Here is a 16,220-nt window from a genome sequence, read left to right as displayed (position 1 = left end):
AGGCCGAGGCAGGCGGATCATGAGGTCAGGAGATCGAGACCATCCTGGCTAACACGGTGAAACCCCGTCTCTACTAAAAATACAAAAAATTAGCCAGGCGTGGTCTTTTTATTTTTTCCAATAAGCCTTTTGCACTCCTGTGTAGGAGTTCTTTAATCTGAGCATGAATTCTTTTTCAGGTGTATGCATTGCAGATATTTTTTCCCAATCCGTGGTTCACTGTTCATTGTTCATTTTTCTTTTTTCTTTTTTTTGTTTTTCTTTTTTCTTTTTCTTTTTTCTGTTTTTAGAGACAGACTCTCACTCTATTGCCCAGGCTGGAGTACATGATCATAGCTCACTGAAAATGTTCTGTATGAATTTATAAGTGTCTGATTCATCTCAAAAGATTTTTAAATTCAGATTCAGTGAGTGGAGGAGGTGGCCATTAGGGAGCAAATTGGCAGAAGCATAGGTGGCCGCAAATCTCTGAAGCGAGAGAGTTGATGTGAGAAGAAGGTTGCATGGGAGACTTTGCCCAGAATGCAGATTTCCAAACCATTGCCGTGAAGTGAGGCTGATTCTAGTGATGATGCCGTCCAGGCCGTGGCCCAAGGATGTATATATTGGTGTGGAATGTGGGTGCAAAGGGCATTGGAGTTTGGAACTCATGGTTGGTCCTGGGTGGACCATCTTCATGGATAGAGCTGTCCTAAATGATCGCAGGCCTTGAAGGTAAAGGAAGAGCAGAAGTCTAGGAACAGAGTGTTTAACGAGTGAGGGGGTTTCACAGAGTCATGCTTGGTGGCAAATCACCTAGGAAGAGTAATTCTGAACCCACTTACAGCAGATCAGGGGCTGTACCCCCACCACGTTGCTGGGAGAGTTTACCTAAGTAAGATAAAAGTCCAGGATCAGGCAGCTGTTGCTGCTCAAAAGAGGAAATGCCAAAAAACAAAACTGGAGTTTTCTTCAGTGAGCAGGAGAGACAGATAGCCTTTGACTACTCCCGGTGTTCTTTCATTTGCTACAGATGCCAGCTTGGAGAGTCACATGAGAGCAAGAGAGTAGCTTCCTGGTTGTCCCGGTGCCCTGCTCAGGCAAATTGACCGCGATTCTCTGAGGATGGCAGCTCTGTCCCCCACATTTGGTAAGTTGTTGGGTCAGTGCGTGCCCTGAGAAAGTGAGCACAAGAGGCCCCTGCCACTGGATGGGGTGCAAGATACGTGCACCATAGAGGGCTTCTGGGAGAGGATGGGCAAGTGGAAAAGGGAACAGAGCCCCAGCAACCGCCCCAGTGACTGCATCTGCTGAGGGTCTTGGTGGGTCTGGGAGCAGGGGAGTGTCCGTGTCATTGATGCATGAAGAGGATGCAGGTAATGGGTAACCCTGCGTTATCGCATTTATTATTTTGATCAACTTCAGCAAGGTCACAACTAGCTCTCAGAGCTTGCGTGTTTCTTCACTCCTAGGCTGGGACTGTGCCACTTCTTAGGAGTACATAGCCCACCGCCCTCTTTCTGTTTTCGGTGGAACAGGGCTGCTCTGACTTGTTATGAAACTGATGTGTGCAAGAGAGGTGGGGGGAGGAAGAGAGAGAGAGGATTGAGGATGTGAACACTCAGAGTCAGTGTGGAACAGTTTCCTGGTTTGCAAGTGTTGTATTATGAGGCAGAGCGGGCTCTGATTCTCATGAACCCTCTTTTCTCCTCCAGCCACGTCCACCCAGGACCCCACCTGTCTCCAGGAGTCAGAATTTTCTCTTTCTTCAAAAGACCGTTCCTGTCCCCAGAATTTGGACCTGTTCGCGTGCAGTGGTCTGGAGCCTCACACGCCCAGTGTTGGTTCCCAGGTGCACTAAGATCTCTGGGTCCCTAGAGCAGGAGAGGCACTTCCTAAAACACCCACCAGTGCATGCTGGAATTCTTTCAGAGCTTCATCTCAGGCGATGGATGCCAGAACGGGGCCCAAGAGAGAGCCAAGGAATATTGGGACTGTCTTGGTGTTGGGGAAGTCAGGGGAAGTGATTTATGTAGCAGCTGTCTCCCTCATGCTTGCAAAATGCTCAGGCCTATGCTCAACCTCAGAGATGGGGGGAAATAAAGCGAAAAGCTCTCGGAGTGGGTTAGAAGCGGAGGGAGATGAGTCCCTTGTCAGGGTTGCATTTGAAGCGACGGGACAGGACAAGATGGCCTCAATGGGGAGAGAGGATGTCTGAGGACTGTTGCCTGGAGGAAATGTTGAGCCCCGTAGCAGGCCATCTAGAAATCCTGTGTTGGGTCTCTCATGCCCAGTCTTCAGCCTCAGCCATCTTACCATGAACACCATTAGGCTGGTTCCTTGCTGACCCCAAGTTTGTGTGGCGTTTCAGGAATCGGTGACTTTCCAAGATGTCGCCGTGGACTTTACCGAGAAGGAGTGGCCCTTGCTGGATTCTTCTCAGAGAAAACTGTACAAAGATGTAATGCTGGAGAACTACAGCAACCTCACTTCACTGGGTAAGGCCAGTGCCATTTCTCCATTTATTCGTTCATGAATTAGATGTTTTTGTTTGAGTATGTTCTGTGACCTAGGAACTATGCAGGGGTTCAGAACACAGCCGTGAACAAGCAGCCCCAGCACCCATGCTCATGGGACCTCTCCTGGGTATTGAGGCCCGTCCATCGCAGGGACCTTGGGGGTTCTCGGTGCGTGTCTGAGCTTGGGCATGGGCTTCTGAGATACGAAATCCCCACTCTTTTGGAGGATCAGTGTGTGGGTATTTGTGATCTTATTTCCTATTTCATTTTTTTTTTTTTTTTTAATTTATTTTTGGTGATGAAGGAGTCTATGTTGCCCAGACTGATCTTGAACTCCTGGCTACAGGCACGAGCCACCATGTCTAGCCTGCGGTTTTGTTTTCTATCAGTCAAAAACTTTTACTGTATCCCTTAGAAATTTTGGCACCACCAGTTTGCTGCTCCTAAGTCAGACTTGTCCACCCTCAGAACACTGAAGACCCAAGTGTTGAGCCCAGGCTAATGGAAGTGGTTGTCCTCTGCATGGCCCTCCCTCAACCTGTGTCTTTCCCGTGAGTGTAGGGTATCAGGTCGGCAAACCCAGCCTCATCTCACACTTGGAGCAGGAGGAGGAGCCAAGGACAGAGGAGAGGGGCACTCACCAGGGCGCTTGTGCAGGTGAGCGAGCCCCAGGCGAACAGCGGTGCTGTGACTCTACCTCTATTCAGTGACTGGGGTGGAGGGAAGTAGGTTAGGGAGTGTCATCCAGGGAAATTGAGAGATGTTCTTTCCCTCTTTTTGCCCATCCATTCTCTGACAAATCTTTTGGTCCGCACACTCCTTCATCTTTGACTTTCACATTCCCATTATTGGGCTCTTCGTCCCATTCTTTCATATTTGATGTTCCTGATCATCCTCTTTCTGTCATTATCAACATCTTTCTGAATTGCCTTAAATTTCTTTTTTTTTTTTGAGACGGAGTCTCACTCTGTTGCCAGGAGGCTGGAGTGCAGTGGCGTGATCTCGGCTCACTGCAACCTCTGCCTCCTGGGTTCAAGTGATTCTCGTGCCTCAGCCTCCAGAGTAGCTGGGACTACAGGCGTGACGCCACCATGCCCAGCTAATTTTAGTATTATTAGTAGAGATGGAGTTTCACCCCGTTGGCCAGGCTGGTCTCGAAAACCTGACCTCAGGTGATCCACCCGCCTTGTCCTCCCAAAGTTCTGGGATTACAGGCATGAGCCATCGCCCCAGGCCTGAACTGACTTAAATTTCTACCCCTGGCATTGCCAAGTATCTCACGTGACCAGATTTTTTAACAATTGCTTTTGCACCGCTTTTCCTTACATAACCCTAGGATCTGCCAGGAAATCCACGTGTCATTGTACCATCGTCCCACCATTTTCCTTTTCCAACAAATTAGTACTTTTCCATTTTGTTTCAGATTGGGAGACTCCATCTAAAACCAAGTGGTCACTTCTTATGGAAGATATTTTTGGGAAGGAAACGCCCCGTGGTGTGACAATGGTAAGATTTCCTTGGGATAATTCTGGATCTTCCTTCCACATCTCAGGAGACTGGGGCAGCCTAGGTTAGAAAAGCAGTTCAGACACCAGGGCAAGCAGCTTTCCTCAGAGGAAACTGTGTTTCAGAGACATTGGGTATTACCAAGTTGGGGACAACCCTAAACGTAACAGACTACTTCACCTAAAGTGCCTCTGAGCAAAGATTTTTATAGCTATGTCTCAGATATTGAGTGTTGGGGCTCAATGCAGTTTTTGTTTTATTTTATATTTATGTTGTACACTTACATATCAATTCAGTTTTGGTGGTGTTTATTTATTTTTTGGGGGGCAGAAAGAGTGTCGCTCTTGTTGCCCAGGCTGGAGTACAGTGGCACCATCTTGGCTCACTGCAACCTCTGCCCCCCAGACCCAAGCCATCCTCCCACCTTAGCCTCCTGAGCAACTGGGACTATAGGTGTGTGCCACCACACTTGGCTAATTTTTCTGTCTTTCACAGAGGTAGGATTTCACCATGTTGCCCAGGCTGGTCTTGAACTCCTGGCCTCAAGCGATCTACCTGCCTTGGTCTCCCAAAGCGCTGGGATTATAGACTTGAGCCACCACACCCAGCCTCAATTCAGTGGTCTTTTTTGTTTGTTTTTTGAGACAGAGTCTTGCTCTTGTCACCCAGGCTGGAGTGCAATGGCACGATCTCAGCTCACTGCAGTCTCCACCTTTCAGGCTCAAGTGATTCTCCTGTGCCACCCTCCCCAGTAGGTGGGATTACAGGTGTGCACCACCATGCCTGGCTAATTTTTGTATTTTTAGTAGAGATGGGGTTTCACCATGTTACTCAGGCTGGTCTTGAACTCTTGACCCCAGGTGGTCCACCTGCCTTAGCCTCCCAAAGTGCTGGGATGCCAGGCTGGAGCCACCGCACCCAGGGTCAATTCAGTTTTAAACAGTGAAGAAATGCCGTATGCCAAAAGCTTTGAAAAAGTAACATACGTGGGCCAGGCGCGGTGGCTCACGCCTGTAATCCCAGCACTTTGGGAGGCTGAGGCGGGGGGATCACGAGGTCAGGAGAGTGAGACCATCCTGGCTAACACAGTGAAACCCCGTCACCACTAACAATACAAAAAATTAGCCAGGCGTGGTGGTGGGCACCTGTAGTCCCAGATACTCAGGAGGCAGGAGAATGGCGTGAACGCGGGAAGCGGAGCTGCAGTGAGCCGAGATTGCACCACTGCACTCCAGCCTGGGCGACAGAGCAAGACTCAGTCTCAAAACAAAACAAACAAAAAAAGAGTAACATACGTGGAGCCTTGTGGCCTGGCATTCACCTGTTGTCTTTGATGGAGCTCAAATGGGGCAGGGACATCACGTCTGCCCGGCAGATGGTGACAGCTCTAGTCAGAGTAATGCACTTCTATCTGTTCACAGCAGTGTATGTGGGGATGACGCTTAGGGTTGCAATGAATATGAGAATTGCCTTAACACTCATGTCTTAACCAACAGGAAAGAGCCGGTCTTGCAGAGAAGTCCACGGAATACGCTCACTTGTTGGAAGTCTTCGGCATGGGCCCTCATCTCACTCAGCCAATGGGAAGGCACGCTGGCAAGAGGCCCTATCACCGCCGCGACTACGGGGTAGCGTTCAAGGGCAGGCCGCACCTCACTCAGCACGTGAGCATGTACGACGGGAGAAAAATGCACGAATGTCATCAGTGCCAAAAAGCCTTCACCACGAGCGCGTCCCTCACACGGCACAGGAGAATCCACACGGGGGAGAAGCCTTACGAGTGCAGCGACTGCGGGAAAGCCTTCAACGACCCTTCAGCCCTTAGGAGCCACGCAAGAACTCACCTCAAAGAGAAGCCCTTTGACTGCAGTCAGTGTGGAAATGCATTCCGCACCCTCTCGGCCCTGAAAATCCACATGAGAGTCCACACTGGTGAGAGGCCTTACAAGTGTGATCAGTGCGGGAAGGCGTACGGCCGCAGCTGCCACCTCATTGCACACAAGAGAACCCACACCGGAGAGAGGCCCTACGAGTGTCACGACTGTGGGAAGGCTTTCCAGCACCCCTCCCACCTCAAAGAGCACGTGCGGAATCACACGGGGGAGAAGCCCTACGCGTGCACGCAATGCGGCAAAGCCTTCCGCTGGAAGTCGAACTTTAATTTGCACAAGAAGAACCACATGGTGGAGAAGACCTATGAATGTAAAGAATGCGGGAAATCCTTTGGCGACCTCGTGTCCCGGAGGAAACACATGAGAACTCACATCGTCAAGAAACCCGTGGAATGTCGGCAGTGCGGGAAGACTTTCCGAAACCAGTCCATCCTTAAGACTCACATGAACTCTCATACTGGAGAGAAACCATACGGGTGCGATCTCTGCGGGAAAGCCTTCAGCGCGAGTTCAAACCTCACCGCACACAGGAAGATACACACTCAAGAGAGACGCTACGAATGCGCCGCCTGCGGGAAAGTCTTCGGTGACTACTTATCCCGGCGGAGGCACATGAGCATTCACCTGGTAAAGAAACGCGTTGAGTGTAGGCAGTGTGGCAAGGCCTTCAGGAACCAGTCAACGCTGAAGACGCACATGCGAAGCCACACGGGGGAGAAACCGTACGAATGCGATCACTGTGGGAAGGCCTTCAGCATAGGCTCCAACCTGAACGTGCACAGGAGGATCCACACTGGGGAGAAGCCCTACGAATGCCTTGTCTGCGGGAAAGCCTTCAGCGACCACTCATCCCTCAGGAGCCACGTGAAGACTCACCGGGGAGAGAAGCTCTTTGTGTCATCTGTGTGGAAAAGGCTCCAGTGAGCACACCTGCTTTGAAGACACAGGATGACTCAGACCGGAAACAGACCTCGTGGGTGCAAGAGGAAGCCTCTGTGAGCTCGCACCTTACTGGGTGCAAACTAATCCACGGAACTTGGGAGAAGTCCAGTTCCTGTAAAAACTGTGGGAAGATGAGGCATTCTCATCCCATAAGAGGTTTGTGAGAACTCACGCTGGGGGTGAAAATGTACGTCCGTAGCAAGGAGAAGCCTTCGGGGTACGTTCCGCTCTTAACAAACACAGGAGGACTTAATGGCAGCTTGGCATTTAATGTCAAAATCCCAGCTTGGCATTTAATGTCAAAATGACTTCAGACCCCTTCTAGCCTTCTGGGTCCATGAGTAATAATAAGCACACTAGGGAGCATCTCTGTAAATGCAGTGGCTGGGGAAGCCCTTCCTGGTCTCACTCGAGTCCTCATGACAGAAATCACGCTGAAGAGAGAAATCAGTCAAGTAAGGAACGTGGGAAGGTCGTGAACAGGCTGCAAACCACGGCCAGCTGCCTTCGTATGGTTTGCCAGCTAACAACAGTGGTTCTACCTTTAAGGAGGAAGAATGTGTGATAGAGAACATTTGTGGCCAGTGAAGTCTGAAATACTTCCTGTCATCTGCCCCTTTCCAGAAAAGCTTGGCCGACCCTTGGTCTACAGCACGGGTTCCCAGCCAGGCGACGATTTGGCTGTCCAGGCGTCATTTGGCAATGTCTAGAGACATTTTTGGTGGTTAGAACTGGGGGAAGATACTCCTGACTTGTAGTAAGAAGACATCAGGATGCTGCTAAGTCCCCTCCAGTGCACAGGAGCCCCCCACAACGAAGAATTCGTGCCCCCAAAGTCACTGTTGCTGAGGTTGAAAATAATCATGCAGTCATTCCTCAATTACTGCCTGCAGCAGCCCCTCTGTTTTTATGAATCTTGTGAGCACTTACGCTAGGAGAAATTTCTTTTACAAAACTTTTAAAATACAATTAGCGCTGATAATTCCTATGTGGAAATGATTCCAGCCGTGGTCCCCGCACTTGTGCATGTGAACATTCTCACTGGGAGAGAAGCCCCAGCGAGATTTTCCGGTGAATACGGGATTGCACTTACTCTTTCATCATGGAAACAGAGCCCCAAGAGAAGCTCCAGCAAGATTTTCTGATGAATACGGGATTGCGCGTACTCTCTCATCGTGAAAACAGAGTCCCGCTCATAAATTTTTCATCTTTATTTTTAAGGTTACACTCCTCTAAATAACCCTTAAGCCTCATCAAGAAAGGTTTGTATATAGTATTTTTACTCTAGCTTCATCCTTGATAACGTCCTAATTTCCTTTTGGACAACCCCCTTGACCTATGGCATATTTAGATCTGTGTGACGTGAGGCTACTTCTCAGTACCGGTTTGTTCGACCAGAGCACGATGCCTCCATGAAGTGGTGGCATGTTTGCAGCCTGCTGTCCAGCCAAGAGTGACAGATACTTCTAGTGGCTTCCCTGGTATCCACTCTTATCTTTTTCCATTATCAAGAGAATCCAGGTTCTGTCAGATTAGTAAAGTGTGCTAATCTAAATTTTAAAAAATCTCTTACAGGTTTTCTTGCAGCTAGTACCATCCATGTCCCACAGCCCTGGCCACTGACAGATCAGCAGATGTCCCCATGTGGGCTTCTGAGAAAGCTCTTGAACAGGGGTCATTCTTAAACCTGAATTCCTCCCCGTATGTTTTGTTCTTTGTTTTACCCCCTACTTTTCACCTTGCAAAGAGATCCAGTACCTAGTATTGGAAGATCCACCTTACGACCATGCGGATGAAAGCCACAGTCTAAGGAAGTGACTGCAGGAAGCTCACCGTGACCCTGGCCTTCCCCGTGGCTTCTTTGAGTGTCTGCACCAGCCCTGGACTTCCAGACTTCTATCACATCAGAAAAAATAAAACTGATTATTGGTTTAAGCTGCTATGGCTATTTCATTGTTTTTCTTTTAAATTTATTTATTTTGAGATGGGGGTCTCCCTATGTTGCCTTCAAGTGAGTCTCTTGCTTCAGCCTCTCGAGTAGCTGGGACTACAGGCACATGCCACCACACCCAGCTAGTTTTTGTATTTTTAGTAGAGACAGGGTTTCACCATGTTGGTCAGGGTGGTCTCGCTCTCTTGACCTCGTGATCCTCCCACCTCGGCCTCCCAAAGTGCTGGGATTACAGGCCTGAGCCCCCACACCCGGCCCATTGGTGAGTTGTATAACTAGTACCTAAATGTGTGGGTAGAATATGTATATTTTTAATTGTGGGATATCGGTTTTTTCATCCAGTTACACTGATCTTTCACATTGTATTTCAACTCTTTGTTTATATTTTCTTGACTTAGAGATATATTAGTTTTCACAAAAGCTCAAGGCGACAGGTACTGTCAGCATCTCTGTTTTGCATATGGGGGATCTGAGGCAAGAAAGTTGAGGTGTACTTGTCTGAGGTCAGCCTGTTAGCTGGTGGCAGTGTTTGCCTTTGACCCCTGTTGTCTGCCTCCGGAGCTTATACCTCCTTTATGCCCAGTGCAGGCACGGTTTTGTGGTCTCCAGGGTCTATAGCGGTGATTCCAGATTTTTGCCCTGGTGGTGCTTACTTTCTATTTGGGGTGGGGCACCTGATAAACCAGTAGACATATTGTGTATCAGATGGTGGTAAATGCAGTGGAGACAACTATGGTGATGAGAGGCAGCATGTGGGTTGAAGGAAGCTATAGGGTGGGTAGAAGCCTTGGATTGAAGCAGAGATGTCAGGGAACTGGAAGCACGCGCCCTTAATCTGGGGAAGAGCACCCTTGGCAGCTCAAAGGCCACAAAAAAGAATTGTGTTTGGGGCAGCCATGCAGCAGCAGAGGGGCAGGTGTGGTGGAGTGAGGCAAGTTCGGGCATCGCGGACGATGAGGTCAGAGCTGTATCAGAGACTTGGTTCACAGGTGTGTCTGGCTAGTTAACTAGATCTTGAACAGAAGAGTTACAACTATCCAATTTCAATTTTCAAAAGGAGCACAGTGGCTTCTGGACGGAGAGGCTAAAGAGGGAGGAGATATGAACAGAAGCCAGTTGGAAGGCCATTGCAGAATTCAAGTGAAATGTAATGGCAGCCAGGTTAAGTAGGAGGAGGAGTGGTGTGGGAGAGAGTCACACTGATGAATATAATCGTAGTTTCATTTTCACTTCCAGACTGATCCTTTTATTGTCATCCCACTTTTCTACTTTGAACTGCTAATGAACAGTCGGATTTTCCCATTTTTCCTGATGATGAGCAGTGCTGCTGTAAGGTGTACATGCCTTCTGGAGCACTCGTAAGTTTTTCCAGGAGTGTGAGGTTGCTGGGTTATAAGGTCTCTGCATGTGTATGCTATCAGTATAACGCCAAAGTCATTTCTACAGTGGTTGTATAATAATACTGTGTGTTTTAAAGCAGATTTTTATTGAAATGTAACATACATATAGAAATGTGCTTACTTCGGCCAGGTGTGGTCGCTCACGTCTGTAATCCCAGCACTTTGCTAGGCTGAGGCTAGAGGATCACAGGGTCAGGAGTTCGAGACCAGCCTGTCCAACACTGAATTTATATTTAAATTCTACTCTATTTAGTAGAGACTAAAAATACAAAAATTAGCCGGGCATGGTGGTGGGCACCTGTAATCCCAGCTACTCGGGAGGCTGAGGCAGGAGAATCACTTGAAACTGGGAGGTGGAGGTTGCAGTGAGATGGGATCGCGCCACTGCACTCCAGCCTAGGTGACAGAGTAAGACTCCGTTACAAAAAAAAAAGCAAGAAATGTGCTTAATTCATAATTGTGCAAACCATTTACCACATGAACACTCACGTGAACACTTCCACGTAATCACCAGGTCAAGACAATATTACCAGTATTCCAGATACCTCCTCGTTTTCCCCTCCAAATTACACACTCTGCTCTGTAGGTAACCAGTAGTCTGATGCTGACAGTATGGCTTGGCTTTTTGTTTTTGAGCCCTGTGCAAAAGCAACCATAGAGTATGCATTCTTTCTTTTTTCCTTTTATCTGTTTTAATTTGCCCAATATTTTCATGAGATGATACATATTGTTTCCTATATCTCTGACTAATACATTTTATTCTGTTCCTTTGTTTGAATATTCCACAATTCATCTCAGCATCTTGTATTGATGACCGTTGGACTTTGCAGTTTGGGGTTATTGTGATGAATACAGCTATCAGCACATTTGAATATTTCTGGTCGTGCCCAGTGCCTGTATTTCTCTTGAGTGCATGCCCTGGACAGACATGGCTGGGTCGTATGAGATGCATTTGTTCATTTTCAGCAGACGCTGCCAGTTTTCGACAGTTTATATTCCGACAAATTGTGTGGAGTTAGGCGAGGATACTCACATTGCCTTCCTGTCTGACTGATCTGTATACTCTGCATGGGAGCCCTTTGGGTGGACCTATGTTTTGGAGATATTTTCTCCCACTCTGTGGTGTGCCTCTTCATGTTACTGATTCTTTGGCCATGTTCAGATGACTGATTAGCCTATCAAAGGCATCCTTCCATTTCTTTATGGTGGCTTCGATTTCTGATGTTTCCTTCTCATTCTTTGAGCTTCCATTTTTCTGCTGATGATGCAGGGCAGATGAGCCCCCAGATTGGGGGTGAGCCCAGGAGGGGTCTTGGCTTTGCTCAGGAAAGAATATAGTGTATTGTGCTAACTTTCTTCTTTGTAAAAGCCCTTGGGGGACTGTTAAGTGTGTGTCTCGGCTTGGATTTGGGTTTTTTTTAGACCAGAGATCCCTAGTCCCTTTGGAGCAGTGAGTGTGAGGGTATTTGTGTTTCTTGAGAAAGTCTAAGAGTTGCCATCAGCTTGGTGGCAGGGTATGTTGTACTTAGGCACCTTGTTAGAACGGATAACCCATTTTACCTCCGTCACTTACAAAACAATGACTTTTATCAGCTACATTAAAATGCCAGCAATGTCATACTACATTCTCATAAACACTGGGAGTTAACTGCTGACTTTCTCGTCCGGGTATTCATAGGCTTTGGCAAGGCAGCTGTACACAAAACTGGCCCCATTCATAGTAATCTTGATGTTAAACTTTGGAGCCAGAGTACAAGCAAATATATAAACACTAGGAAGAAAAGTAAATGCAGAGAAGAATAAATGCTATGAAGAAGAGTAAAGTTGAGGAGGGGAATAGACAGATGGGACTGACGCATTCAACCTGTGCAGTGTAGAGCGTAGAGTTTTTTTTTTTTTTTTTTTGAGACGGAGTCTCACTCTGTCGCCAGGCTGGAGTGCAGTGGCGTGATCTCGGCTCACTGCAAGCTCCCCCTCCCGGGTTCATGCGGTTCGCCTCTCTCAGCCTCCCGAGTAGCTGCGACTACAGGCCGCCGCCACCACGCCTGGCTAATTTTTTAATATTTTAGTAGAGACGGGAGTGTATACTCATTTTTGGCCACTTGACCTTTTTAGGAAACAAAATCAACACAGAAATCCTCAAGAGGCAGCTTTCCTGTACATTTCAGTTTCTCCTAAAACACAAGAGGGCTGGGAATGCTTCCTGAGGAATCATCTAAGCATTTCTTTCTGTCATGACAAGAGCAATTCCAGTTTGTTCCATGAGACCCTGCTTCTCTCACCGTATTTGGTTTTCAGGTTGCAAGATCTGAAAAACGCTTGTCAAAACCCAAGGGTTATTTCTGTTTTTAAGGGCAGTTTGATCTGCATTTTCTTCCAGTCCATTCATTTTGTATCTGGTTTGGCCTCCAAGGTCTTAATCTTTTGCCCAAGAAAGCCCTTACGTTTAAGCAACATGAGTTCCTTGATTTGTCTTTAGCCCACTGCTACTTTCCTGAGTTCAGAGTAAAAGCTGATTATTATTATTATTATTGTTTATTGTTATTATTTTAAGACAGAGTCTTGCTCTGTCACCTAGGTTGGAGTACAGTAGCATGATCCACATTTTCATTTTTGAGCTTCCTTAGCTTAGTGGTTTTACTTTCTTCCCTTTCTATCTCTCTTTCTCTCTTTCTTTATATTTCTTTCTCTAGATTTTTAAAATTCTGTCTCTCTCTTTGCTCCAATTTCTCCATTGTGACCTCTGCCTCCCGGGCTCAAGCGATTCTCCTGCCTCAGCCTTAGGAGTAGCTGGGATTACAGGCGCCCGCTGCCACCACACACGGCGAAATTTTGTATTTTTAGTAGAGACAGAGTTTCACCATGTTGGCCAGGCTGGTCTTGAACTCCTGACCTCAGGTGATCCACCCACCTCAGCCTCCCGAAGTGCTGGGATTATACCAGCCTTGGGCCTTGACAGTTATTTTGACCTAACATTGGTGATAATTTTTCTCTCCCTCACCCAAGAAGGTGGCGGATTGGAGCTCTTTTTACATAGATCGACCAGTCTTCCCAGCAACACTGGAAAGTCATTTACTTTCTGCAGAGAAAGAGACAGGTGCAAAGAGTCAACTCACCAGTTGGAAACTGACATCAGTATCAAGTGCTTACTCTACCATTCAACTCTTGCTTCACCTTTTGACCCCTTTCATGCCTTCATCAACCAGTGAATCTGTTGGGCTCAGAGTTCATGACAGAGGGGCTCGTGGTGTTCCATTTGGCTTCCTGAAATCCCTTCATTTCCCCCTTGCAGTGCTCCCACGCAGGACTTTGGGTGGGTAGTCAGGGCAGTTTACATCCCTGAGTGAAAATGCTGAATGTTCAGCAAGCCTTGGTCAAAAGTCTTCCGAGGCTCATTAGTGAAGAAATAGCAATGACTCACTGGCTATTGCCAGGGCTGAGAAAAAGAATGTGCACCCTAGAGGCCAGGCCCAAGGGGAAGAGAGTACTTTCTCTCAGCATTGAGTAAAATCGGCCATTTTAAAATGAGCCTTGGGAACCAGCGTAACTGGTCCCTCTGTGCCCAATTTCTCCATCCCAATAATGAACCATGGACAACCTCAGTGGCCCATGACAGTTGCTTCTCGTTGCACTTGCCTGCCAATTCTCAGAAAGAAAGTGTCACACAGTCTCTGGAGGGAACTTCTAATTACAGGAACACAGTCTGCTTGTCTGAGTCTTATTTTCAGTTCTTGGACCCTCTCCAGCAGGGACTGTCTCTGTCTTGTGTAACCTTTGGGTAACATCCAATCCACTCAGGAATTCTTCCCTGCTAGGGAACCTACTCTATACACCCAACGAATATTAGCTAAGTGCCTTACACTTTTAACTAGGTTTTGGGAAGAAAGATCAATAAGACAAAGTATTGCCTTTAAGGGAGTAAAGGTCTAGGAGAAGAGAGAGATCAACAGTAAATAAAGATACCTAGTATGGTGGGTGAATCCATTTGGGAGACCCCAAATGAGGAAGATGTTGAACTTGGGGGCCATCAAGAAAATCTGAGTAGAAGAGATGATGCAAGCTCAGTGTAGAAGGATGACGATTATGATGATGATTATTATTTGGAGATGGAATCTCGCTCTGTTGCCCAGGCTGGAGTGCAGTGGCACAATCTCAGCTCACTGCAACTTCCGCCTCCCGGGTTCAAGAGGTTCTCCTGCCTCAGCCTCCCAAGTAGCAGGGACTACAGGCACACGCTGCCATGCCCGGCTAATTTTTTTGTATTTTAGTAGAGACAGGGTTTCACTGTGTTCCCAGGCCGGTCTCAACTCCTGAGCTCTGGCAATCTGCCCACCTCGACCTCCCAAAGTGCTAGGATTACAGGCGTGAGCCACCGAGGCCTGCCGTGTAGGATTATTAAGAGTTTAGGAGCACAAATAAGCATGCTAATCCTGAGTGCAAAGGCACCAAAAAAATGACAGTATATTACATGCTATAGATAAAAGACAATCTTTGGAGTAGGAGGCAGACTTGAAAGGTACTATGGGACAGATTTGTAGAACACACACATTTCCTTTTTTCTCTTTTTTTTTTTTAAAGACTCGGTCTCATTCTGTTGCCCAGATTGGAGTGCAGTGGCATGATCATAGCTCTCTGCAGCCTCAACCTCCTGGGTTTAAACCATCCGCCAACCTCAGCCTCTTAAGCACCTGGACTATAGGCACACACTACCATGCTTGACTAATTCTATTTTTTATTTTTGTAGAGACACAGTCTTGTTACGTTGCCCAAGCTAGTCTCAAACTCCTGGGCTCAAGCAATCCTCCCGCCTCAGCCTACCAAAGTGCTGGGATTACAGTCATGAGCCACTGCACCTGACTCACACATGTATATCTATCTGTTAGTCTATCAGTTTCAATGTAAATGTTAGTTGGAAATTGATGGAAACCAAATGATATTTGATGAAGTTTGCAGTTGAGCAAGGTAACTTGTTCTCAATTATGGAATGCAATGAAGGGTCCTGTTTCTATGAGCTTTTGTTTCATAGCCACCCAAAACATGGTGGTTTAAGACAACCACCAGGCCGGGCTCAGTGCCTCATAATGCCAGCACTCTGGGGGCCAGGCAGGAGGATTACTTGAGTCCAGGAGTTCAAGACCAGCCTGAGCAACAAGGTGAAACCCCGTCTCTCAAACAACACCCCCCCCCAACCACCATTTATTTAGCATTTGTTGTTTGACAGTTTGGGCTGTGCTTGGCCTGAGAGTTCTCTTGACTAGCTTCTGCAGTCATTTTCTAGATGGGGCGGAAATGTTTATTGTTCTTCGCTCAATGTCTCATCCCCCGAGCCGTCTGGGTAAGGCCTGTTCACACATTGCTGGAGTCTTCCAGAGCTTGTATCGGGTGTGCCTATACCCCATCAGCCAGTGCAATCATGGGTAAGCCCAAGGTGGAAGGGCATTCAGTTACACAGAAGGGACTTGGATATAGGAAAGAAAAGACACAGTGGTCATTCTTTTCTGCAGTTGGCCACAAGGCCAGTGTATTATTGCAAGAATCTAAGTAAGGGGAATAGCTTTATTGAGATGTGATGAACATGTGGGAAATTCACATATTTAAAGCATACAACCTGATCAGTTCTCTTCTCTCTGTCCTATCATAATACTTTCCCTGGAAACTTTTTTTTTCTTGAGACAGAGTCTCACCCTGTTGCCCAGGCTGGAGTGCAGTGGCATGATCATGGCTCACTGCAGCCTCAACCTCTCAGGCTCAAGTGATTCTCCTGCTTCAGTTTCCCGAGTAGCTGGGACTACAAGACACGTGCCACCATGCCTGGCTAATTTTTATGTTGTTTGTAGAGATGGGGTTTTGCCATGTTACCCTGTCTGGTATCCAACTCCTGAGCTCAAGCGATCCTCCCATCTCGGCCTCCCAAAGTGCCGGGATTACATGCATGAGCCACTGCGACCGGCCTGATTCCAGGTCTGACAGAAAAACTCTTTCGACCAACTGCCAATTGAAAAACTTTGAATCTGCATATGACCTGGAAGCC

At 47.4% G+C, this 16,220-nt stretch overlaps 1 protein-coding gene across 2 annotated transcripts in view; it reads left to right on the top strand.

Moving 5' to 3' along the window:
• Positions 1–8,778, top strand: part of ZNF317 (zinc finger protein 317) — a 14,651-nt gene extending 5,873 nt beyond the window's left edge. Inside the window, exons 2-7 of one of the 2 annotated variants that reach the window (XM_011954917.1) lie at positions 1,013–1,129; positions 1,695–1,831; positions 2,351–2,477; positions 3,060–3,155; positions 3,922–4,004; positions 5,501–8,778. In XM_011954917.1, the coding sequence (XP_011810307.1) occupies positions 1,105–1,129; positions 1,695–1,831; positions 2,351–2,477; positions 3,060–3,155; positions 3,922–4,004; positions 5,501–6,820 (1,788 nt within the window). In that variant the 5' untranslated portion in view covers positions 1,013–1,104 and the 3' untranslated portion in view covers positions 6,821–8,778. The remainder of the gene's footprint in view (positions 1–1,012; positions 1,130–1,694; positions 1,832–2,350; positions 2,478–3,059; positions 3,156–3,921; positions 4,005–5,500) is intronic. The other variant, XM_011954918.1, reaches the window with a different exon arrangement.
• The last annotated feature ends 7,442 nt before the right edge of the window (positions 8,779–16,220 follow it).

Source organism: Colobus angolensis, unplaced genomic scaffold (genome assembly GCF_000951035.1).
Source record: "Colobus angolensis palliatus isolate OR3802 unplaced genomic scaffold, Cang.pa_1.0 Scaffold39, whole genome shotgun sequence".
Classification (NCBI taxonomy): Eukaryota; Metazoa; Chordata; class Mammalia; order Primates; family Cercopithecidae; genus Colobus; species Colobus angolensis.
This window is presented reverse-complemented; position numbering and strand designations above follow the sequence as displayed.